The sequence below is a fragment of the Fusarium phalaenopsidis genome (genome assembly GCF_050370095.1).
Source record: "Fusarium phalaenopsidis strain FUZ10S chromosome Unknown contig_32278, whole genome shotgun sequence".
Classification (NCBI taxonomy): domain Eukaryota; kingdom Fungi; phylum Ascomycota; class Sordariomycetes; order Hypocreales; family Nectriaceae; genus Fusarium; species Fusarium phalaenopsidis.
Window position 1 is genome coordinate 3,524,332 of NW_028145417.1, and position 27,336 is coordinate 3,551,667.

At 35.2% G+C, this 27,336-nt stretch overlaps 2 protein-coding genes across 2 annotated transcripts; both read left to right on the forward strand.

Annotated features, from left to right (window-relative positions):
* Window positions 1-699: 699 nt before the first annotated feature.
* On the forward strand, window positions 700-2,199 carry LRP88_01716 (cytochrome P450; the record flags this gene model as incomplete). Its single annotated transcript, XM_083238392.1, has 1 exon — window positions 700-2,199. One exon carries the CDS (start codon window positions 700-702, stop codon window positions 2,197-2,199), a length of 1,500 nt encoding a protein of 499 aa, XP_083106897.1.
* Window positions 2,200-2,806: 607 nt separating this feature from the next.
* On the forward strand, window positions 2,807-4,319 carry LRP88_01717 (uncharacterized protein; the record flags this gene model as incomplete). The annotated part of the gene is made up of 9 exons (XM_083238393.1): window positions 2,807-3,031; window positions 3,086-3,249; window positions 3,297-3,403; window positions 3,454-3,518; window positions 3,570-3,626; window positions 3,688-3,774; window positions 3,827-4,010; window positions 4,058-4,140; window positions 4,191-4,319. 9 exons carry the CDS (start codon window positions 2,807-2,809, stop codon window positions 4,317-4,319), a joined length of 1,101 nt encoding a protein of 366 aa, XP_083106898.1.
* Window positions 4,320-27,336: the final 23,017 nt, after the last annotated feature.

Below are 27,336 nucleotides of genomic sequence, written 5' to 3' on the forward strand. Positions count from 1 at the left end.
AGTGCGCCGTCGATGGTATTTCGTGGTAGGTGTCTAGCTCTGGAGCAGACTCTAGCTGCGGTGCCTCGCATTGAGAGTCGTGACCGTATTGATTGGCATCAATGGTTGAACGTCGCCAAACAAGAACATTGCTGGACTTGTCTTGGCCGTGATGGGTGCAACGTCTCTACATGGCGATTAACCCCTGCTCCAACGCGACTGAAGACAATCAATGGCACATGGACTTGGACTGACCTTTTTGCTGCGACAAGGCTCGCAAGCTCTTCTTGACCGGACACGCCGCACGCGCTGATTCTGATGTACGAAAGTGAATTCGCTTGTCATGTCTAAATCCTTGCTGAAAAGTCCCTGATTGATGAGATAGAGGGAGGGGAAGAGAATGTCCGACACTGCCTTATGCCCCGCAACATCATCATCCCCACACGCTATGTGCCCCGGCTATTACCTGGAGATAGAGTTGGTCTAGGCCCTTTGAGGGACATGCGGATGAGAGTTTCCTAATCTGGCTATCGCCGCTGCACTAGCGGAATGCCTCTTCAAGCCTCGACGTACATCCGGAGGTCATGGCCATGACGGGTTGCAAGAGGGTATAGCATGCTAAGGTATAAAGGCAATAATCCTGATCATCTACGGCATCGCACCAGAGCCTGTTCAACATCGACGATCTACCTTCTATCGTCTCTTCTTCCACAAGTCACAATGCTCCTCTTCTTTCTTCCATACGCCCTGTCCTTCGCCGTCCTGGGCCTCTTGGTCTTTCCAGCAGTTAGATACTTGTGGGATCCTAATGGCCTTCGAAAGTTCCCTTCGCCATCTGTCGCCGCATTCTCCTCCTTCTGGCGTGTCTGGCATAACCTCCACTACAATCACTATGCGGCAGTAGATAATGCCCACAAGCGCCTGGGCACTCATGTCCGCATTGCGCCCAACCACATCTCTATCCTCGACCCCCGGGCACCGAATGAGGTGTATGGGCACGGTGCCAATATGCTCAAGGAGGCCTGGTATGACGCTGGCGCCGGTGCCCATCGAAACCTTGCCGACACCCGCGTCAAAGTCGAGCATCAAGCCAAGCGCAAGATGTTTGCCCACGCCTTTGCTGCCAAGACAGTCGTTGGTCTTGAGCCCATTCTTGTCGAGACTCTCTCCATCTTCATGAAACAAATGGATAAGCACGCCGCTGCTGGTACCCGGGTCAACATGAGATTGATGTTGAACTACTTCACCATCGACCTCTTTGGTAACCTCCTGTACGGCCATAAGCTAGGCTGCCTTGAGCGTGAGAACGACCTCCTTGACGCCGAGTCTCCTAGAGATGGTCGAATCTACAAAGTCCCCTTTATCCAGTCTCTTCTGGATGCAACTGTGGTCAACACAGTCCTCGCCTTCGCCCCCAAGCTTCTCTCAATCACAAAGCCACTCCTTAATTACCATCCATACAAGAAAAAGGGTACAGACTGGGAGAACATCGTGTACCACAACACCAAGGAAAGGATGGCCAACCATGCTCCGGGCGATGATCTTTTCAAGAAGCTGTTACAGGATAGCAAGGGCCAGGAGTTGAATCTGTCTCTTGGCGAAATTATCGCCGAGTGTTCCGCCATGATGAATGCGGGAACTGAGACCACCACTGCCGCCATGACCAACACGGTGTACTTGTTGTATACACACCCACATGTTCTCGCCAAGCTTCGAGCAGAGATCGATACTGCTATTCCCGGGGCCAACATTCCGTCTTACGATGCTGCGTCAAAGCTCCCCTATCTTCGTGCTTGTATCGAAGAGTCTCTGCGTGTCCGTCCAGCAAGTTCTTTTGGTCTTCCCCGTGTGGTCCCCGAGGGAGGCAGACATATTGCAGGCCAATTCGTCCCCGAGGGCGTTACTGTTTCAGTACCAACCTACTCTCTTCTTCGGGACGAGTCTGTTTTCGAGCACGCCACTGAGTATGACCCCGACCGCTGGATGACTGATGATTCCGAGAAGAAGCATCGGATGATGACCAACCATCTCCCCTTCAGCACGGGACCCCGCGCTTGCATTGGCCGAAACATTGCCTACTTTGAGCAGATCGTTGTCATCGCCGCGCTTGTCAAGTTTTACGACTGCATTGTTCCCAATGGCTTTAAGCTGGAAACACAGGAACGGTTCAACTCTAACCCGGGGCCACTGGTTGTAGAGGTGATGCCTCGTCGCAAGTAATGACTGAGTAGTAGCAGGACATTTGACGGACGGCAGGGGAAGAAAAGAGAATTGATAGATAGACTTGGGGGTGGAAGGTTACGCCGGGTGATGATGGTTTCAGTGATAAATCAGACTATCAGAGAGATTCCTAGCCAGAACAAATTCATCTTCAAATCAAGTCTAGCACTGTCCATTAGCATCTCACCTTCGGATCACCTCAAAACATGCAGCAGCTCCTTTCTTGAAGACGTCTCCCAATGTCATGTATTCATCTATATACACTATGGGAACCCGCATGCTAAGCTGTATGAGACTTTAGCATGTTTCCCCGGATTCTTCCCCATAGTCCACAGAGATCCGGGTCCCAATTTGCCCCAATGAGGGGGCAGCAACATGGAATGGATGTTTCTAGTTACAGTAGCGAGAACTGTGAACTTGGCCGCGGACCAATAAGACTGTATCGGACCACTGAGCCCCGATCACTCAGACCATAGCGGACGCTGCCTCCAAAAGGGGTATCTAATTGCCGCTCATAACTACCTATCGGGAGTATTTATTCGAGTACTGTACCAGACAGGCTTCCGCTGCAATTATCTGCTTTAGCTACTTCTCAAGAGTTGACGCCATGATTCTCACCAAGTTAGCTCGAGGATCAACCTCTGCCTTCCGCAAGGTCCAGCCCCTTCGGGCGACAGTCGACCGACCAACAACTCGAACCGTTGTGTCTTGGGCAGAACAAGACCACTGGGAGGACCCAAGTGGGCCTCTGGGCATCGACAGACCAAGCCCCAAGCTTGCTCCCCTGAGCCCAGAGAGTCCACCGTGGCTTCATGACCTTCACCGCAATGGCGTGGGTGCCACTTTCGATCGCGACGCCAGTCTATGACGCTGACTGATTACCTAGTGGGCTCTAGTAAAAGACGCAGTCCCTAATGAGAAAGCCCTCAAGTATGCCGACAAGGCTGAAGACTGGCTCGAGGGGTTCAACATGGGATACAAGCGTGACGACCGCTCAACCTGGAAGTCCCAGAACATCCCCCGACACCGTTATGGAGGGCTCTTTGACCAGTAGGTCTGGGCAAAGTCTTGGTCAGACTCCAGCTGACCGTATGAAGCTTCTCCTTTGCTCACGCGCAGTTTGTCTGGGACTGTAAATCAGAACCAAAGGTCCGAGAAATCTTTGCCAAGATCTGGGGTACCGACGAGCTAACTGTCTCATATGGTATGGCACATCCGAGTCGTTCTCGCCGATCTTGTTACTGACCTTGGTAGATGGTGGCACGCTTGCGTTTCCCACCCCCGATGAGGCCGACCACGGCAGAGCCCCTTGGCCTCACGTGAGTATGAAGCAATAACATTGCGTCCTACCAACACTAACTTAAATCTAGTCGGATCAAAGTGCCTACCGGCCCTGGCAACACTGCATCCAAGGCCTGCTGAATCTGGTACGCCATCCCAGATGCGCTTTCAAGCCTCTTCCGCAGCTTTTCTGACAGGTAGCTGCAGCTCCCCAACGGCCCCGAAGACGGCGGCCTCGCAGTCATGACGGGCACTGCTCCTCTGTTCGAGCAGTACTTCAAAGAGCATCAACCCGTAAGTTCAAGTCTTGTACCAACTCTTGACCTAATGGTGCTAATAGACTTAGCCCGAGGGCGGTTGGATCAAGCGAGACCTTTTCAACTGGACGGACAAGGAGCTCCAATGGTTCAAGGACCGCAGCTGCGAGTGGGTGAAGCCCAGCATGGACCCTGGTGACTTCATCCTCTGGGACTCACGGGCTGTCCACTACGGCGCTGCGCCCCTCGGGGACAACAAACGCATGGCTGTTTGTAAGTATCTCCGCTGACCGCGGTGAATCAATGCTCATGTTGGACAGACACCTGCTACAAGCCTATCGAGTTCTTGACCGAAGAGCAAAGAGAGCGCAAGGTAGAGGCTTTCAAGCGGGGATACATGACAGTGAGTCTTGGAACACGAATCCATGTTGAATACTACTGATCCAAGCGCAGTCACACGACCCTACTGACTTTGTTCTGAAGGAAGACCAGATGGCAGACTGGAACGTCCTTCATCCCTATGGTCCCCCAACCATCAATAAGGCGACTCAGCAGGCAATCGGCATGGTTCCATATTCTTAAACCCGAACGGGAGCGACGAAGGGGAGGCCCTAAGCCCTGCTATTCTTACTAGAGCTATTATGTTATTTTAAAGTTATATAACGTACATGATAAGCGAGTGGACCAGATAAGCGGGTAGACCAAAAATCCCTCACCCTATAAAATTTCTATTTAATCAATTAATTCTCAACAGTCAATCATATCTCAATCAAATAAAGAGGCAAATATCATTCTTGCACTTCAGGCCTATCAAAACAACCCAGAATTAGGTCTCCATCGTGCAGCTGAGATTTACCAGGCCTCCTATGGCTCACTCTGGCGCGGAACCCATGGCATTTCTTCCCGATATGATATTATACCTAAGTCACGGAAACTATCTAATCTAGAGGAGTAAGCTATTGTTTAGTTTATCCTCGACCTAGATTCGCGAGGATTTCTCCCGCGATTATATAGTATTAAAGAAATAACTAATTAATTACTTACTAACTATGATATATTACTTATTAGTAAGCGCTAAGCTTTTAACTTTATTAAGTAATATAAAGAGCTTAAGATAATATATATAATAAGTAAGTGGATTAGATAAGTAAGTAAATTAAGTATACTATATACTAAAAGTAGAGATTTTTAATCTTAATTAAAATAGCTATAAAAAAGCTATAAGCTTAAAAAAAGTAATTTTAACTATTTAATTACTAAATAAATTATATATAATATATATAATAATATATATAATAAGCGAGTAAAATAAATAAGTAAGTAAAATACTTTTCTTAACTTTTAAAATAAAAATCACTATAAAAATATAATAAATTATTTAATTAATTAAAACTTATTACTATATTTTTCCCTAGATATCTTAATTACTACCTAATAGGTCCTTGCATTATAGCCGGGCTTACCGCAGATACTATAATACCGAACCCCCGGTCGCGCTGACCTCCCTTGACTACTACTCCGCGACGATTCGGCTACTACCTACGTATTAATATCCATTTGATTAATTGCCTGCCTTCCTTTATCTAGAGTCATCTTACCTCTTTTCTGTAGGCGGGTCCTTTTTGCCCTCCGCCGCTGGCTTAGTATCTCATTTGCCTATCGAAGGTCTTAGACCTTAGACCTTAATAAGGCATTCTCATATATTATTGCCTTTATTCCTTTTAAAAGAGACTTTAGGGCTTCTAGAATTAACTCAGGGGAGCTGCTTTGATGCCTTTTGATTTGTCTTTTAAGGTATTTAGACTAAGACCTGGCCTTAAGGATGGTCTTTAGGGTCTTTGAGACCTAAGGGTTAGAGGGGCTAGCCTCCTCCTTAACCGGCGTTAGAGTCTATAGCTACATATTAAGCTTTAAGACTATACTTTCTGGGTTAAGAGGAATAAGCCTGGCTCCTTTAAAACCTCCCTTGATATTTCTTTCTATTATAGTGGCTTAATATGTGGCATAAAAGGCTAGAAAGAACTTAGTCTTTAAAATATGGGTTATAGAGTATTTAATTAGATGCTTTATTTCTTAATTATAAGCCTTTTTAAGTAGCCTAAAGCACCTAATATTAAGAGGCTAAAGCAGATAAGATAAATAAGGCGGTATATAAAGCGTGATGATATTATTCTCCTCGCAATATATCTCAAAGTCGGCCGAGTAGTAGCTTTTATGCCCATCAAGGATCAAAAGACGATAGGGACTAGTTGATCGGTTGGTTATATGCCGATTGAAGTGCTTTAGCCACTCGAGACCTATCTCGTTATTAGTCTAGCCATTTTCAGACGTCGCAATAGCCTAATCGCCCGGGAGGTTACTTTCTTAGTACTAATTAGCGAGGTGATATTAGCCCGTAACTACGATGAATGGCTAGATAGCCTGGCCTTCTGTATTAATCGCCTAAATAACTATAACCTATTCCCGGTCTCTAGGCTGCATTAATTTTGGTCTTCTATGCCTTTCTGAGCCTATGATAACTATTCCGCTCTGAATTAGGCCTATTATAAAGCTAGTCTTATTAAAGTTATAGATATTACCTAGGGTAATATTATATTTCGCGATTATATTCTCTATGAGCCTAAACTAATTATAAATAATAGCTAGATCTTTATATTTAGCTCTCTAATAGTTATATTTATAAAAAAAATATATCTTAAGCTCTTAGTATTACTTAATAAAGTTAGAAGCTTAGCGCTTATTAATAGATAGCGCGTCGCGGTCGGCGAGTAATTAATTAGCTATTTCTTTAATACTACGCGGTCGCGGGGGAAATCCTCGCGAATCTAAGTCGAGAATAAACTGAATAATAATCTATTCCTCTAAATTAAATAATTTCCGTGACTTTAATATAATATCGCATAGAGAAAGAATGCCTTGCTGCTAGCGCTATAGCATTATAGGACTAACTTTATAGATCTTTGCGGCGTATTAGAGAGATAATTTTAGGTTATTTTAAAGGGCTTAAAGAGTAAGAAGGATATTAGCTTCTTTATTTAATTATAATATACTAGGTAATTAAGAATTAATTTATTAAATAGAGATAATATTAGTTAAGGGATTTTTATTTTACTTATTTATTTATTTTACTTACTTATTATATATATTATATTAAATAAGTATATATATTACTTTTCTTATATCTATAAGATAAAAGCTATAATAAACATATTATAAATTATTTAATTAATTAAAACTACTTATTATATTTTTCCCTAGATATCTTAATTATTACCTAATAGGTCCTTGTATTATAGCCGGGCTTACCATAGATACTATAACGCTAAATACTTAGTCGCGCTGACTTTCCTTAACTACTACTTCTTAATAATTTAGCTATTACCTGCGCATTAATATCTATTTAATTAATTACTTGCTATTCTTTCTTTACTATTATTACCCTTTTTTTCTATAATTAGGTCCTTTTTACCCTCTAGCGCTAGCTTAGTATCTTATTTACTTATTTAAGGTCTTTAACCTGAGCCTTAAGTAAGATAACCTTATATATAATTATCTTTATTCCCTTAGAAGAAAACTATATAGCTTTTAGAATTAACTCTAGGGAGCTATTTTTATATATTTTAATTTATCTCTTAAGGTAATTTAACTAAGATTAAGCCTTAAGCATAGTCTTTAAGGTTTTTAAAACCTAAGGGGTTAATAGTTTAGCTACTTCCTTAGCTAGTATTAGAGTTTATAGCTATATATTAAGCTTCGAGACTATACTTTCTAGGTTAAGAGGAATAAGCCTAGCCCTTTTAAAGGCTAATTTAATATTTTTTTATATTATAATAGCCTAAAATATAGCGTAGAAGGCTAGAAAGAACTTAGTCTTTAAAATATAAGTTATAAAATATTTAATTAAATACTTAATTTCTTAATTATAAGTATTTTTAAGTATATTAAAGTACTTAATATTAAGGGGCTAAAATAAATAAGATAAATAAGGTAATATATAAAGCATAATAATATTATTATCTTAGTAAAACCTCTTAAAATTAATAAAATAATAACTTTTATAATTATTAAAAATTAAGAAATAGTAAGATTTAATTAATTAATTAGTTATATATTAGTTAAAGTGCTTTAGCTACTCTAGACTAGTCTTATTATTAGTCTAGCTATTTTAGGTTATTATAATAGGCTAATTACCTAGGAGGTTACTTTTTTAGTACTAGTTAGCGAGGTAATATTAGCCCGCGCTAATAATAAATAGCGGGATTACTTAGCCTTTTATATTAATTACTTAAATAATTATAATTTATTCCTAGTTTCTAGGCTATATTAATTTTAGTTTTTTATACTTATCTATACCTATAATAACTATTTTACTTTAAATTATACTTATTATAAAGCTAGTCTTATTAAAGTTATAGATATCTTTTAATTAGATATTATATTTTATAATTATATTTATTATAATTATAAACTAATTATAAATAATAATTAAATCTTTATACTTAGCTCTCTAGTAATTATACTTTTAAAAAAAATATATCTTAAAGTCTAGGTATTACTTAATAAATTAGAAGCCTAGTGCTTGCCGATAAGTAGTGTATCGCGGTTAGTAAATAATTAATTAGCTATTTCTTTAATACTATATAGTCACAGGGGAAATCCTTATGAATCTAGGTTAAGAATAAATTAAATAATAATTTATTTCTCTAGATTAAATAATTTATATAATTTAAGAGTTTAATTATATTAAGATTAAATACTATTATGCTAGTAATATAAGGCCTAATAGTTATCTTAGTATAGCTTAGTAGCGCCTTAGAGACTTAAATTTAAGTTATTTTAGAGAGCTTAAAATATAAAAAGGACTTAATATTTAAAATAAAATTAAGATATAATTTTTAATTAATAATTAATTAATTAAATAATATTAATAATAATTAAGAGATTTTTAATATATATACTTATTTAATATATAATATATAATATACTTAATAAGTATATAGATTAGATAAGTATATAAATTAAAAATCCCTTAATGTATATAATAAGCTTATATCCTAGACAAGTATATGTCCTAAAAATCTTTACCCTTTATATTAGAAATCGCTATAAAAACACTATAAACCATTTAATTAATTAAAACTACTCACTATACTCTTCCCTAGACGTCTTAATCACTACCTGATAGGTTCTTGCATTATGACCAGGCTTGCCGCAGACACCATAATGCCGAACCCCTGGTCGCGCTGACCTCCCTTGACTACTACTCCGCGACGATTCGGCCACTACCTGCGCATCAATATCCATTTGATCAATTACCTGCCTTCCTTCCTCTACTATCATTACCCCTCTTTTCTGTAGTCTAGTCCTTTTTGCCCTCCGGCGCCGGCTTAGTATCTCATTTGCCTGTTCAAGATCTTTGACCCTGGCCTCGAGTAAGGCAACCTTATGCATAACTATCTTTATTCCCTTAGAAGAAGACCGTATAGCTTCTAGAATTAACTCTGGGGAGCTACTTTTATGCCTTTTAACTCGTGTCTCGAGGTATTCTGACTGAGATTAAGCCTTAAGCACGGTCTTTGGGGTCTTTGAGACCCAAGGGGTTAAGGGTTTAGCTACCTCCTCGGCAGGCGTTGGAGTCCGTAGCTGCACATTAAGCTTCGAGACTATACTTTCTGGGTTAAGAGGAAGAAGCCTAGCTCCTCTGAAGGCTGACTTGATATTTTTTTCCGTCATGGTGGCCTGAAATGCGGCGTGGAAGGCCGGAAAGAACTTGGTCTTTGAAACGTGGGTTATAGAGCATCTGATTAGATGCTCTATTTCTTGACCGTAAGCGCTCTTAAGTACGCTAAAGCACCCGACGTTAAGGGGCTAAAGTAGATGAGATAAATGAGGCGGCATATAGAGCGTGATGATGTTATTATCCTAGTAATATCTCTCAAAATTGATAGAATGATGACTTTCGTGGCCATCGAGGATTAAGAGACGATAGGAACTAATTAATCGATTGGTTATATATCGGTCAAAGTGCTTTAGCCACTCTAGACTAGTCTCGTTATCTGTCTAGCCATTTTGGGTCGTCGCAATAGCCTAATCGCCCGGGAGGTTGCTTTCTCGGTACTAGTTGGCGAGGTGATATTGGCCCGCACCGATAATAAACGGCGGGATCGCCCAGCCTTCTGCATTGATTGCTTAGATAACTATAATTCATTCCTGGTTTCTAGGCTGCACTAATTTTAGCTTTCCACGCCTATTTATGCCTATGATGACTATTCCGCTTTGAATTATGCTTATTATAAAGCTAATCTCGTTAAAGTTATAGATATCTTCTAATTGGATGCTATACTTCGCGATCATGTTCGCCATAAGCGTAAACTAGTCACGGATAATAGCTGGATCCTCGCACTTAGCTCTCTAGTAGTCGTATTTCCGAAAAAAACGCGTCTTAAGGTCTAGGTGCCGCTTAATGAAGTTAGAAGCCTAGCGCTTGCCGACGGGTAGCGCGTCGCGGTCGGCGAGCAATTAGTTGGCTATTTCTTTAATACTACGTAGTCGCGGGGGAAATCCTCGCGAATCTAGGTCAAGAATGAACTAAATAATGATCTGTTCCTCTAGATTAGATAGTTTATGTGATTTAGGAATCTAATCGCGTCGAGATTGTATGCCTTTCTGGCGGCGACTTAGCTTTTTAGGGCAGACATTATAGATTGATGCAGCGCGTCGGATGCGTAATTTTGGGTTATTTTGAAGCGCTTAAAGGGCAAGAAGTATATTACCCTCGCTATTGAATTCAGACATATTTAGTGGTTAAGAATTAATTGATTAAATGGAAGAGAGAGAGATTAAGGGATTTTTGGGATATATACTTGTCTGGGATATAAGCTTATTATGTATGTTATCTTATAATATTTCTATTTAATTAATTAATTCTTAACTACCTAATATGCCATAGTTAAATAGAGAGGCTAATATCTTTCTTACGCTCTAGGCCTATTAAAATAACCTAAAATTAAGTCTTTAATGCGCCGCAAAGGTCTATGAAATCTCTTATATTACTCTCTATCGCCGATAGCATAGCATATCTGTGCGTTGCGATTGGATCCCTAAATCACGCAAACTATCTAATCTAGAGGAATAAATTATTATCTAATTTATTCTTAACCTAGATTTATGAGGATTTCCCCCGTGACTACGTGGTATTAAAGAAATAGCTAACTAATTGCTCGCTAACCGCAATGCGCTACCTATCGGTAAGCGCTAGGCTAGAAACTTTATTAAGTAATACCTAGAGCTTAAGATGCATTTTTTTTATAAATATAACTATTAGAGGGCTAAATGCGAAGATCTAACTATTATTTGCAATTAGTTTAGGCTCATTAAGAATATAATCGCGAAGTATAGCATCTAATTAAAAGATATCTATAACTTTAATGAGATTAGCTTTATAATAGGCCTAATTCAGAGCGGGATAGTTATTATAGGCGCAGAAAGGCGTGGAAGACTGAAATTAGTGCAGCCTAGAGACCGGGAATGGGTTATAATCATTCAGGCGATCAATGCGGAAGGCCAGGCTATCTAGCCGTTTATCGTAGTTACGGGCTAATATTACCTCGCTAATTGGTACTAAGAAAGTAACCTCCCGGGCGATTAGGCTATTGCGACGTCTCAAAATGGCTGGACCGATAACGAGATAGGTCTCGAGTGGCTAAAGCACTTTAATTAGCATATAACCAACTGATTAACTGGTCCCTATCGTCTTTTGATCCTCGATGGCCACGAAAGTCACCACTCGGCCGACTTTGAGATATATTGCGAGGAGAATAATATTATCACGATCTATATGCCGCCTCATTCATCTCATCTACTCTAGCCCCTTGATATCGGTTGCTTTGGGCTACTTAAGAAGGCTTATAGTCGAGAAATAGAGCATCTAATTAGATGCTTTATAACCCACGTTTCAAAGACTGAATTCTTCCCGGCCTTCTACGCTGCATTTTAAGCCACTATGACGAAGAAAAATATTAAGGTAGCCTTTAAAGGGGCTGGGCTTGTTCCTTTTGACCTTGAAAGTGTGGTCTCGAAGCTTAATGTGTAGCTATGGACTCCAATGCCTGCCGAGGAGGAGGCTGGCCCCTCTAACCCTTGGGTCTTAAAGACCCTAAAGACTATCCTTAAGGCCTAATCTTAGTCTGAATACCTTAAAAGAAGAATTAGAAGATATAAAAGTAGCTCTCTTGAATTAATTCTAGAAGTATTAAAGTCTCTTTCTAAGGAAATAAAGGCGGTTATATATAAGATAGCATTAATGAGGGCTAAGATCTAAGACCTTTAATAGGTAAATAAGGCATTAAGCCGGCGGCGGAGGGCAAAAAGGACCTACTTATAGAAAAAAGGGAAGATAACTCTAGATAAAGGAAGGTAAGTAATTAATTAGATGGATATTAGTGCGTAGGTAGTGGCTAAATCGTCGAGAAGTGGTGGTTAAGGAAGGTTAGCGCGACCGGGGGTTTGGCGCTATAGTATATATAGTAAGCCCGGTTATAATATAAGAATATATTAAGTAGTAATTAAGATATCTAGGGAAGAATATAGTAAGTAGTTTTAATTAATTAAATAATTTATTATATTTTTATTATAATTTATATCTTAGAGGTTAAGATTTTTAATTTATATACTTATTTAATTTATATAACGTATATGATAAGCTTATGTCCCAGACAAGTATATATCCCAAAAATCCCTCAATCTCTCTCTCTTCTATTTAATTAATTAATTCTTAACTACTAAATATGTCTGAATTCAATAGCGAGGGTAATATACTTCTTGCCCTTTAAGCGCTTTAAAATAACCCAAAATTACGCATCCGATGCGCTGCATTAATCTATAATGTCTGCCCTAAAAAGCTAGGTCGCCGCCAGAAAGGCATGCAATCTCGACGCGATTGGATTCCTAAATCACGTAAATTATCTGATCTAGAGGAATAGATCATTATTCAGTTCATTCTCGACCTAGATTCGCGAGGATTTCCCCCGCGACTACGTGGTGTTAAAGAAATGGCTAACCGATTGCTCGCCGACCGCGACGCGCTACCCGTCGGCAAGCGCTGGGCTTCCAACTTCATCAAGCGGCACCCGGACCTTAAGACGCGTTTTTTTCGGAAATACGACTACTAGAGAGCCAAGTGCGAGGATCCAGCTATTATCCGTGACTGGTTTACGCTTATGGCGAACACGATCGCGAAGTATGGCATCTAATTAGAAGATATCTACAACTTTGACGAGACTAGCTTTATGATGGGCATAATTCAAAGCGGAATAGTCGTCATAGGCATAGATAGGCGTGGAAAGCCAAAATTAGTGTAGCCTGGAAACCGGGAATGGATTATAGTTATCTAAGCGATCAATATAGAAGGCTAGGCGATCCCGCCGTTTATTATCGGTGCGGGCTAATATCACCTCGCTAACTGGTACTGAGAAAGTAACCTCCCGGGCGATTAGGCTATTGCGACGACCTAAAATGGCTGGATAGATAATGAGACTAGTCTAGAGTGGCTAAAGCACTTTGACTGGTGTATAACCAATCGATCAATTGGTTCTTATCGTCTCTTGATCCTTGATGGCCACGAAAGTCATCATTTTATCGATTTTGAGAGATATTGCCAGGATAATAACATCATCACGCTCTATATGCCGCCTTATTTATCTCATCTACTTTAGCCCCTTAACGTTGGGTGCTTCAGCGTGCTTAAGAGCGCTTATGGTTAAGAAATAGAGTATCTGATTAGATGCTCTATAACCCACGTTTCAAAGACTGAGTTCTTTCCGGCCTTCTACGCCGCATTTCAGGCCACCATAACAGAAAAAAATATCAAGTTAGCCTTTAGAGGAGCTAGGCTTATTCCTCTTAACCCGGAAAGTATAGTCTCGAAGCTTAATATGCAGCTACGGACTCCAACGCCTGCCAAGGAGGTGGCTAAACCCTTGACCCCTTAGGTCTCAAAGACCCCAAAGACCGTGCTTGAGGCTTAATCTTAGTCAGAATACCTCGAGATACGAGTTAAAAGGCATAAAAGTAGCTCCCTAGAGTTAATTCTAGAAGCTATATGGTCTTCTTCTAAGGGAACAAAGATAGTTATGCATAAGGTTGCCTTACTCGAGGCCAAGGTCAAAGATCTTAAACAGGCAAATGAGATACTAAGCCAGCGCCGGAGGGCAAAAAGGACTAGACTATAGAAAAGAGGGGTAATAACAGTAGAGGAAAGAAGGCAGGCAATTAATCAAATAGATGTTAATGCGTAGGTAGTGGCTGAATCGTCGCGGAGTGGTGGTTAAGGGAGGTCGGCGCGACCGGGGGTTCGGCATTATGGTGTCTGCGGCAAGCCTAGTCATAATGTAAGAACCTGTCAGGTAGTAATTAAGACGTCTAGGGAAGAGTATAGTAAGTAGTTTTAATTAATCGAATGGTTTATAGTATTTTTATAGCGATTTCTAATATAAAGGGTAAAGATTTTTAGGACATATACTTGTCTAGGATATAAGCTTATTATATATATTACTTATTAAGTATATTATAATAAGTAAATTAATTATATAAGTAAGTTAATTATTTTTTTTTATCTTAAAGATTAAAAATTATAATAAAAATATTATAAATTATTTAATTAATTAAAATTATTTATTATATTTTTCCCTAGATATCTTAATAACTACTTAATAGGTTTTTATATTATAGCTAGGCTTATTATAGATATTATAATACTAAATACTTAGTCGCTTTAACCTCCCTTAATTACTACTCCTCGATAATTTAGCTATTACCTATGTATTAATATCTATTTAATTAATTACTTACCTTTCTTTCTTTATTATTATTACCCCTCTTTTTTATAATTAGGTCCTTTTTGCCCTCTAGCGCTAGCTTAATATCTTATTTACTAGTTAAAGCTCTTAGATCTTTGCCCTCACTAGAGCTATCTTATATATATTTCTCTTTAATGCCTTAGTAATTAACTTTATAGCCTTAATAATTAACTTAGGGGAGCTATTATAATGCTTTCTAATTTATTTCTTAAGGTATTTAAACTAAGATTAAGCCTTAAGCACAGTCTTTAGGGTTTTAAAACCTAAGGGTTTAATAGTTTAGCCTCCTCCTCGGCAGGCATTAAAGTCTATAGCTATATATTAAGCTTCGAGACTATAATTTCTAGGTTAAAAGGAATAATCCTAGCTCCTTTAAAAAATACCTTAATATTTTTTTTTATTATAATAGCTTAAAATATATTATAAAAGGCTAGGAGGAACTTAGTCTTTAAAATATAGTTTATAGAGTATTTAATTAAATACTTAATTTCTTAACTATAAGCCCTCTTAAGTATGCTAAAGTATATAATATTAAGGGGTTAGAGTAAATAAAATAAATAAGGTAATATATAAAGCTAGATAATCTTATTATCTTAGTAATATCTCTTAAATTTAATTAAGTAATAACTTTTATAGCTATTAAGGATTAAGAAATAATAATTACTATTTATTTACTTAGTTATATATTAGTTAAAGTGCTTAAACTACTTAAGACTAGTCTTATTATTAGTCTAGCTATTTTAGGTTATTATAATAGCCTAATCGCCTAGGAGGTTACTTTCTTAATATTAATTAGCGAGGTAATACTAGCCCGCACTAATAATAAATAATAAGATTAACTAGCCTTTTATATTAATTACTTAAATAATTATAATTTATTTCTAATTTTTAGGTTATATTAATTTTAGCTTTTTATACCTTTCTATACCTATAACTACTATTCCACTTATAATTATACCTATAAAAAAGCTAATCTTATTAAAGTTTTAAATATTATTTAATTAAATACTATACTTTATGCTTATATTTACTATAAGCTAAAACTACTTATAGATAATAATTAGATCTTTGCACTTAGCTCTCTAGTAATTATATTTCTAAAAAAAAATATATCTTAAGCTCTAGGTATTATCTAATAAAGTTATAAGCTTAACGCGTGCTAACTAGTAGTGCATCGCGGTTAGTAAGTAATTAATTAGCTATTTCTTTAATACTATAAAGCTAAGGGGGAAATCCTCATAAATCTAAGTCGAGAATAAAGTAAATAAGGATCTATTCCTCTAGATTAGATAGCCGGCGTGATTTCTAGATAATATTACGTCGAGATTAAATCCCTTTATAGCGATTAATAAAAGTATTACAATTAACCTTATAGGCTCTTATAGCTTATTAGAAGCTAAGTTTTAGTTAATTTTAATAAGCCTAAAGGGTAAGAAGCATTTTAGCTTTATAATTTATAAATAATATGCTAGGTAATTAGGAATTAATTAATTAAATTAAGAAGATATTAAGTGAGAGATTTTTAGCTAACTTGCTTATATAGCTAACTTACTTATTATATATATTAATATACTTAATATGCGAGCGCCGCAGTTAAGTAAGCGCCGTAGTTAAGTGAGCGCTGCACCTAAATTGTGTACTAAAATCTAAATATTTTAATCTTAATAAAAACCGCATTAAAATAGCTAGAAACCTAAAAAGTAAGGTTTTAGCTATCTAATATATAAATAAACTATATATAATTTTTTTAGATTTTTAAAAAATTTACTTTATAGAGAAATAGCTAAATATATAATGCAAATATATATTTTCTTATATATATAATAAGTAATTTTTTTAAAAGTCTATAAAAATTAAGGTAGGTTTTATTATAAAGGAATAGCTTAATTTTAAAATTATATCTTATTTAGGCATAATTTAAATTTCTTAGAATTTTTAAAGGAATTTTTTTAATAGGATTTATATTATAGGGGAAAAGTGCAGCGCTTACTTATCTGCGGCGCTTGCTTATTATATATGTTATACTTATTATATATATTATATATTTTTTAGATTTTTAAAAAGCTTCTTTATAAAGAAATAACTATTTATATAATATAAATAAAGTTTTTTAAATACTAAGTTATTAAGGTTTTTATAAAAATATATAAAATTAAAAACTAATAATATATATAATAAGCAAGCACCGCAGATAAGTAAGCGTCGTATTTTTCCCTCCTATACCTAACTTTTTATTTAATTAATTAATTATTAACTACTAAATATATTAAACCTAAATACTAAGGCTAGAATGCTTCTTGCCCTTTAAGCCCTTTAAAATAACCTAAAACTAAGCATTTAAAGCGCTATAGGGATATATAAGATTAATAAGCAGCGGCTATATCGCCGCTAGCAGGGCATTTAATCCCGACGCGATACTATCCTAAATTCACGCTGATTATCTAATCTAGAGAAATAGATTATAATTTAATTTATTCTTGACTTAGATATATAAGGTTTTCCCCCGTGACTATATATTATTAAAGTAATAGCTAATTAACTACTTACTAACCGCGATGCGCTACTTATTAGTAAGCGCTAGGCTTTTATCTTTATTAGGTAATAAGAAAAGCTAAAGATATGTTTTTTTTATAAATATAATTACTAGAGGGCTAAGTATAAAGATCTAGAGGAAATCTAAAAGTAGTTTTAGCTTATAGCAAATATAATCGTGAAGTATAGCATCTAATTAGATAATATCTAAAACTTTAATAAGATTAGCTTCCTTATAGGTATAATTATAAGTAAAATAGTTATTATTAGCCTAAAAAGGCATAGTTAATTAAAATTAATATAGCCTAAAAGCCGGGAATAAATTATAATAATTTAAGCGATTAATATAGAGGGCTAAGTAATTTAGTTATTTATTATAGGTGCGGGCTAATATTACCTTGCTAACTAGTATAAAAAAAGTAACCTCCTAGGTGATTAAATTATTATAACCTCTTAAAATAGCTAGACTAATAATAAAATTAGTTTTAAGTAGTTAAAGTATTTTAATTAATATATAATTAAGTAATTAAATAGTTATTATTATTTTTTAATCCTTAATAGCTATAAAAATTACTATTTTATTAACTTTAAGAAATATTATAAAAAGAATAAGATTATTATACTTTATATATTATCTTATTTATCTTATTTACTTTAGCTTCTTAATATTAAGTACTTTAGCCTATTTAAAAAGGCTTATAATTAAGAAATAAAGTATTTAATTAGATACTTTATTACCTATATTTCTAAGACTAAGTTCTTCTTAGCCTTTTATATCACTTATTAAGTTATTATAATAAAATAAAATATTAGGTCTATTTTTAGAGGGGCTAGACTTATCTCTCTTAACCCGGAAAGTATAGTCTTAAAGCTTAATATATAGCTATAGACTTTAACGCTGGTTAAGGAGGAGGCTAGGCCCTTAACCCCTTAGGCTTTAAAGACCTTAAAGATAGTGCTTAAGGCTAAATCTTAGTCTAAATACTTTAAAAAATAAATTAGAAGATATTAAAGTAGCTCCCTAGAGTTAATTCTTAAGGCATTAAAGTATCTTTCTAAAGAAATAAAGGTAATTATATATAAGATAGTATTATTAAGAGCTAAGATATAAGATCTTTAATAGGTAAATAAGATATTAAGCTAGTACTAAAGGGTAAAAAAAACCTAGTTATAAAAAAAAGAGGTAATAATAATAAAAAAAAAAAGGTAAGTAATTAATTAGATAGATATTAATATATAGGTAATAGCTAAATTATTAAGAAGTAATAATTAAGGAAGGTTAGCGTGACTAAGAGTTTAATACTATAGAGTATGCGGTAAGCCTAGTTATAATACTAAAATATATTAAGTAATAATTAAGACCTCTAGGGAAGAGTATAATAAGTAATTTTAATTAATTAATTAATTTATTATATTTTTATTATAATCTTACTAAAGAGAGTTAAAAAAAGTGCGGCGCTTATTTATTTATAATGCTCGCTTATTATAATATATATAATAAGTAAGTAAAATAAATAAGTAAGTAAAATAAAAATCTCTTAATTAATATTATCTCTATTTAATTAATTAATTCTTAACTACTTAGTATATTATAATTAAATAAAAAAGCTAATATCTTTTTTACTTTTTAAGCCCTTTAAAATAACCTAAAATTATTTCTCTAATATGCTATAAAGATCTATAAAGTTAATCTTATAATACTATAGCGCTAATAATAAGGTATTCTTTTTCTATATAATATTATACTAAAGTCATAGAAACTATTTAATCTAAAGAAATAAATTATTATTTAGTTTATTCTTAACCTAGATTTATAAGGATTTCCCCCGTGATTATATAATATTAAAAAAATAACTAATTAATTACTTACCGACTACGATGCGCTACCTATTAGTAAGCGCTAAGCTTTTAACTTTATTAAGCGATACTAAGAGCTTAAGATATATTTTTTTTATAAATATAACTATTAAAGAGCTAAATATAAAGATCTAGCTATTATTTATAATTAGTTTAGGCTCATAGAGAATATAATCGCAAAATATAATATTACCCTAGGTAATATCTATAACTTTAATAAGACTAGCTTTATAATAGGCCTAATTTAAAGCAAAATAGTTATTATAGGCATAGAAAGGCGTAGAAGACTGAAATTAGTATAGCTTAGAGACTAGGAATAGGTTATAGTTATTTAGGCGATTAATGCGGAAGGCCAGGCTATCTAGCTATTTATCGTGGTTATAGGCTAATATTACCTCGCTAATTAGTACTAAGAAAGTAACCTCCCGGGCGATTAGGCTATTGCGATGTCTGAAAATAGCTAGACTAATAACAAGATAGGTCTCAAGTGGCTAAAGCACTTTAATCGGTATATAACTAACTAATTAACTAATCCCTATTATTTTCTAATCCTTAATAGGTATAAAAGCCACTACTTAGTTAACTTTAAGATATATTACGAGGAGAATAATATTATTACGCTTTATATACCGCCTTATTTATCTTATCTACTTTAGCCTCTTAATACTAAGTACTTTAGGCTACTTAAAAAGGCTTATAATTAAGAAATAAGGTATCTAATTAAATACTTTATAACCTACGTTTTAAAGACTAAGTTCTTTCTAGCCTTTTATGCTATATATTAAGCTACTATAATAAAAAGAAATATTAAGGGAGGTTTTAAAGGAGCTAGGCTTATTCCTCTTAACCCGGAAAGTATACTCTTAAAGCTTAATATATAGCTATAAACTCTAACGCCGGTTAAGGAGGGGGCTAAACCCTTTACCTATTAGGTCTTAAGGACCCTAAAGACCGTGCTTAAGGCTAGATCTTAGTCTAAATATCTTAAAAAATAAATTAAAAGGCATTAAAGTAGCTCCCTAGAGTTAATCTTTAAAGCCCTAAGGTCTCTTGAGAAGGTAATAAAGGCAGTTATATATTAGGTTGCCTTACTAGCTGCTAAGAATAAAGACCTTCGGGAGGTAAATAAGATACTTAGTCAGCGCCGGAGGGCAAAAAGAACCTAGCTATAGAAAAGAGGGGTTATGACGGTAGAGGAAGGAAGGTAGGCAATTAATCAAATAGATATTAATGCGTAGGTAATAGCCGAATCGTCGCGGAGTGGTGGTCAAGGGAGGTCGGCGCGACCGGGGGTTTGGCATTATAGTGTTTGCGGTAAGCCCGGCTATAATGCAAGGACTTATTAGGTAATAATTAAGATATCTAGGGAAGAGTATAGCGATAAATTTTAATTAATTAGATAATTTATTATATTTTTATAGTAATTTTTATTTTAAAAATTAAAAAAAGTATTTTACCTACTTATTTATTTTACTTATTTATTATATAACATACATATATAGCGAGCCGGACAGCAAGCGAACCGGACAAAAAATCCCTCAACCTATATTATCTCTATTTAATCAATTGATTCTTAACCACCCAGCATATCACAGTCTAATAAAAAGGCTAAAATCCTTCTTACACTTCAAGCCCATCAAAATACACCAAAACTAAGTCTTAGAGGTGCCGCAAAGCTCTACCAAGTCAAGCATTCAACACTATTTAACCAATATAATAGTATCTAAGCCCAAGTCAATACTATTCCTAATTCACGCCGACTATCTAATCTAGAGGAACAGATCCTTATTCACTTTATTCTCGACCTAGATTCGCGAGGATTTCCCCCCCGGCTTCGTGGTATAAAGGAAATAGCTAATCAATTACTTACCGACCGCGACGCGCCACCAGTTAGCGCGCATTAGGCTTCAAACTTCGTCAGGCGACACCCAGACCTCAAGACGCGTTTTTTTCAGAAATACGACTACCAGAGAGCCAAGTGCGAAGATCTAGCTATTATCCGTAATTAGTTTACGCTTATAGCGAATACAATCGCGAAGTACAGCATCCAATCAGATGATTTCTACAACATTAATAAGACTAGCTTTATAATAGGCATAATTCAGAGCGGAATAGTCATCACAGGCATAGATAGGCATAGAAAGCCAAAATCAGTGCAGCCCAGAAACCGGGAATAAATTACGGTCATTCAGGCGATCAATACAGATAGCCAAGCGATCACGCCGTTCATCATCAGTGCCGGCCAATATCACCTCGCTAACTAATACCAGGATAATAACCTCCCGGGCGATTAGGCTATTACAACGACCCAAAATAGCTAGACCAATAACGAGACCGGTCTCGAGTGGCTCAAGCACTTTGACCGGTGCATAGCCAAGCGATCAAATAATCGCTATTATCTTCTAATCCTTAATAGCCACGAAAGTCACCACTCGGCCGACTTTGAGATATATTACGAGGAGAATAATATTATCACGCTCTATATGCCGCCTCATTTATCTCATCTACTCCAGCCCCTTAATATCGGTTGCTTTGGGCTACTTAAGAAGGCTTATAGTCGAGAAATAGAGCATCTGATCAGATGCTCTATAACCCACGTTTCAAAGACCGAATTCTTCCCGGCCTTCTACGCCGCATTTCAAGCCACTATAACGAAGAAAAATATCAAGGCAGCCTTCAAAGGGGCTAGGCTTGTTCCTTTTGACCCAGAAAGTATGGTCTCAAAGCTTAATATGCAGCTACGGACTCCAACGCCTGCCGAGGAGGAGGCTAGCCCCTCTAACCCTTAGGTCTCAAAGACCCCAAAGACTATCCTTAAGGCCTAATCTCAGTCTAAATACCTTAAAAGAAGAATCAAAAGGCATAAAAGTAGCTCTCCTAAATCAATTCTAGAAGCATTAAAGTCTCTTTCTAAGGGAACAAAGGCAGTTATATATAAGATAGCATTAATAAGGGCTAAGATCTAAGACCTTCAATAGGCAAATAAGGCATTAAGCCGGCGGCGGAGGGCAAAAAGGACCCGCCTATAGAAAAGAGGGAAGATAACTCTAGATAAAGGAAGGCAAGTAATTAATCAGATAGATATTAGTGCGCAGGTAGTGGCTAAATCATCGAGAAGTAGTAATCAAGGAAGGTCAGCGCGACTGGGGGTTTGGCGCTATAGTATATGCGGCAAGCCCGGTCATAATACAAAAACGTATCAGGTAGTAATTAAGATATCTAGGGAAGAATATAGTAAGTAGTTTTAATTAATTAAATAATTTATTATATTTTTATTGCGATTTATATCTTAGAGGTTGAGATTTTTAATTCGTATGCTTATTTAATCTGCATGCTTATTAAGTATATTAATTAAATTAAATTTTTAATTTTAAATATTTTAAGCTTAGTTTAATTTTTATAAAAATCTTTAAATAAATTTTATATTATATATAAATCTTATTATAAAGTAAATTAATTTACTTACTTATTTAATTTACTTACTTTTATTTAATTAATTAATTCTTAATAACTAAATATATCTTAATTAAATAAAAAAGCTAAATTACTTCTTATACTTTAAGCCTTTTAAAATAACCTAAAATTAAAGCTATAACTTACTATAAGACTTTATTAGGTTAACTATTATGCCTTGCGTTATTAGCATAATAGTATTTAGTCTTAGCATAATATTACTTTTAAATTATATAAATTATTTAATCTAGAGGAATAAATTATAATTTAATTTATTCTTAACCTAGATTTAGGAGGGTTTTTCTTATAACTATATAGTATAAAACAAATAGCTAACTAACTACTCGCTAACCGCAATGCGCCACATATTAATAAGCGCTAAGCTTCTAACTTTATTAAGTAATATAATAAGCTTAAGATATACTTTTTTTATAGATATAATTATTAAAGGGCTAAATATAAAGATATAACTAAGATTTAAAAATAGTTTAAGCTTATAGAGAATATAATCATAAAATATAATATTAACCTTACTAATATTTATAACTTTAATAAGGTTAGCTTTTTAATAGGCATTATTATAAGCGGAATAATTATTATGGGCTCTAAAAGACGTGAAAAACTAAAATTAGTATAGCTTAGAAATAGGGAATGGATTACTATTATCCAGGCGATTAATGCTGTTGGAAAGTAGGGTCAAGCCAGAATTGTGTGTTCCCCATTGTTCCTCATTCCTAATTGCCACAGGGGCTGCCCACAAAGGCAGCTCAAGGTCCGGGGATTCGCCGAGACTTTAGCAACCTTTTGCCGGCTCTGACTAATCATATTGTACATAGCCATATCCAACAAATGCAAAGGGCTAAGCGATCCCGCCGTTTATCATCGGTGCGGGCTAATATTGTCGGAAAGTAGGGTCAAGCCAGAATTATGTGTTCTCCATTGTTCCTCGTTCCCAATTGCCACAGGGGCTGCCCACAAAGGCAGCTCAAGGTCCGGGGATTCGCCGAGACTTTAGCAACCTTTTGCCGGCTCTGACTAATCATATTGTACATGGCCATATCCAACAAATATTACCTCGCTAACTAGTACTAGGATAGTAACCTCCCGGACGACTGGGCTATTGCAACGTCTCTTAATGGCTAGACTAATAATGAGCTAGGCCTTAAGTAGCTAAAGCACTTTGACTAGTGCATAAAGACGCGATTAGTTAGTTACTATTATCTTTTAATCCTTAATAGTCACGAAAGTTATTATTCTCTTAAGTTTAAGAAATATTACTAGGCAAATAAGATTATTATACTCTATATGCCGCCTTATTTATCTTACCTGCTTTAGCCCCTTAATATTAGGTACTTTAGCCTACTTAAGAAGGCATATAGTTGAGAAATTAAATATCTAATCCGATGCTTAATAACCCACGTTTCTAAGACTGAGTTCTTTCCCGCCTTTTACGCCGCATTCTAGGTGTTACGGGCGAACCCGTGAGGAAGGTTGTTTCCCCTTGGAAAAACCAAGACCGGAGAAATCCTTTTCCGTAGCCCCGCTGCGAGCCCTGCACAAAATCCGCAGCGAGGCCACAGCTAGTTCTTTTCCTTTTTCTCTCCCTTTCTTAGTCTTAGATATTCAATCAACCAGTTCACCTTAGCTGCATAAGCTCCGGTCCGACCCTAGCACTAGGCCACTATGATAGAGAAAGACATTAAAGCGGCTTTTAGAGGAGCCAGGCTTATTCCACTTGACGCGGAAAGCGTGATTTCAAAGCTTAATATGCAGCTATAGACCCCGACGCTAGTTAAGGAGGAGGCCAGCTTCTCTACTATATGGGTTTTAAAAATACTAAAGACTATCCTTAAGGCTAAATCTTAGTCTAAATATCTTAATAGATAAATTAAAAGGCATAAAAGTAGCTCTCTAGAGTTAATTCTAGAGGCATTAAAGTCTCTTTCTAAGGGAATTGTCATGACCCAGACAAACTCGCACTCACGTGATAAAAGTTGACCCACCGCGTGAACTAATCACTGGAGGATCACGACGGATCATGCTAAGACACCATGATCTATTTGTGATCTAAGGAAGACTCACGATAGATTATAACCTGCGGCCTATGATCTATCGTGGTCTATCCGCAATGACCTTAGTATATAGATACGCTCACTTATAACTTTCTTATATACTAGCTACCTTAGCTATTAATATAACTTAGTTATACTTAATACCCTTAAGTATATTACTAGACGTGACTTATACCCCATTGCTTAGACTATGCCTAGCACTCTCTGCTAATATAAACCTAGCACGACCGGTTTATCCCTTAGAAAATATATAATTATCATACGTTAATAGCTCTTATTCAGTAGTGCACTACATACTCTGAGCAATATTATTACCATAGCACCTAATACTGGATCTCCTTTTACCCCTCGCAGTAAGCTGCCTATTACCCCCTAATAGGGATAGCCCGCGACCAAACCAGAGGAACCTAATATCCCGATGGATACGGATGATAATGGCAAAGAATATATCGTCCCGGCCTCACACGAGGATAAGGTCTATAAGCTTAGAAATAAGTATAACCACCTAAGCACCTAGCATAATAACCTCCTAGATAGCATATATAATAACGCTAGAATTACTTAGGAATAATTAGCTAGTATAGAGGCATCTATAAATAATATATAGGAATATTTCCACTAAGCTATAAAATAGTAATAATAATAATACTAGTAGATAATTAATAAATAATAAAACTAAATTAATTAATTTATTATGCTCTAAGCCTAGTAAAATAACCTAATATAATAGTAGGTTTATAATCTTAGTAATCTAATATTTAAATATATCGCCGCTAGTATTACTTATAAAGATATTAGCGAGATTATTAAACCTAAAGACCTAGAACTATTTAATAAGTAAGCTACTTATATTAAGATATTTCTTATATCTCTTAGAGTATATTAATAATACTTTCTTACTAAGATAGTTAGTACTAAAAGTAAGGTCTTATATGCTAGTAAATACCTTATAAGTAATATACTTACTTAATTTAAACCTAAGTTATATAACTTTCTTAGAAATAAACCTACTAAGGAAATATAATTTTTTTTTATTAAGTATAAAAACTTTAAAGAGGTAATTAGATATAATTTTAAAACTATTAATAAAGAATAATAGGCTATATAGAAACTTAAGAACCTGTGATAGATAAAGGCTGCCTTGACCTATATAGCTAAGTTTATATAAGTTACCTTATTTCTTAATTAGGGAATAAGTGCCCTCTAGATTACTTTCTATAAAGGACTTAAGGATAAGATTAAGGATAAATTCTATAAAATAAAAAAACCTAATAACCTCTAAGATTATATTAATATAACTATTAAGATTAATAACTAATAGTTTAAATAATATATAGAGAAATCTAATAAAGAGCGGATTTAGGGCAATAAGAATAACGCTAACTAATCTTAAAGGCGAGAATAAACTAAGGGTAATACCTCTTATAGAACCCACGCGGGGCCTATAGAACTTAGAGTAACCTAGAAAGATAATAAGGATATTAAATATTATTATTACTATAAAAAAGGCTATAAGGCTAATAAATACTAAAAAAAGTAGCGAGATATAAAAGAAGGGCGCTATTAACTAAAGCCATAATAGTAACTCCCCAAAGGTAAGAAATAACTAAATGCTATTAATTAAGATATTAAACCCTAAATAGCTATCTATGCTATTAAAATACTTAGAATAGCTTAATAAGGATATAATAAAACTAGTATTTAACTAAATAAGCTAGATATACTATATAGCTAAGTATACCTCTTAGAAAAATAAGCAGAAAGCAACTATATAATTAATAATATCACGAAGGAATAACTCTATAAATTAATTAAACCCTAAAAGAATAACTGCTCGCATATTATAGAATATATGGGATAGAAACTACTCCTAGAGCCTAATAGGAGAGGATAGTAACTAGGCAACCTAATGCCATAATGTATTATCGCCATGACTAGACGCGCCGAACCTAAAACCGAAGAACCTATAATATCCCCTTTAGCATAATAACCCTTAAACAAATAAGCTAACTTCTAAGAGGCCGCCGCAGAAGGATTTAATTATAAAAAATAGATTATGGGATATAAAGAGAAGGAATAACTTCTAGTGCCCGCTATAGTCCACCGAAGGGATTGCTAATAAGATAACCCCGCGCGGTACGACTATACCTTATGCCCTTAATATTAGATTAAGGTATTATAAGAATACGATGAAACCTATAAATAATAAAAAATAGACCGGCATAGTAGACTACTACGCGATAATTAGATTACTAAAACTAGTAGTAGTAATATTAATTAAACTAAGTTTAAGTATAAGGCTTAAAAACTATAGAGGGAACTATGCTAAGAGCGCTTTAAGAAGCCCTAGAAGAGTAATAAAGAACTATGGGAGGAAAAAGACTACCCTTAACTATACGACGAAAATAATAATAGGTATTAAAATAGCCTAAGGGAAAGATATATCTAGACCGCATGAGAATATATAAAAATATTAGATAAGTAAGAAATTTATATTTAAGCCTATTACTAGGAATTAGCTAAAAACCCCTAATACCTAGAAGTACCTTTTAATTTATAAGATAATATAAGGATATACTTAATATACTAGGAGTATATTAGTATCTCTTAGATATTATGCTAATACTATTAGTATAAAATCTATTAAGAGGAAAAATAAAAATAAGATTATTTCCTTATCTCACTATTATATTAACTAAATAATAAACCCTATTTATAATATAAAATAGAAGGGTATAAAGTAATATACTAGTATGAATTTATTAGTATTATAAACGCGTAATATTCCTTAAAACTTTATTATGCTACTTAGGAGAAAAAATAAATTAC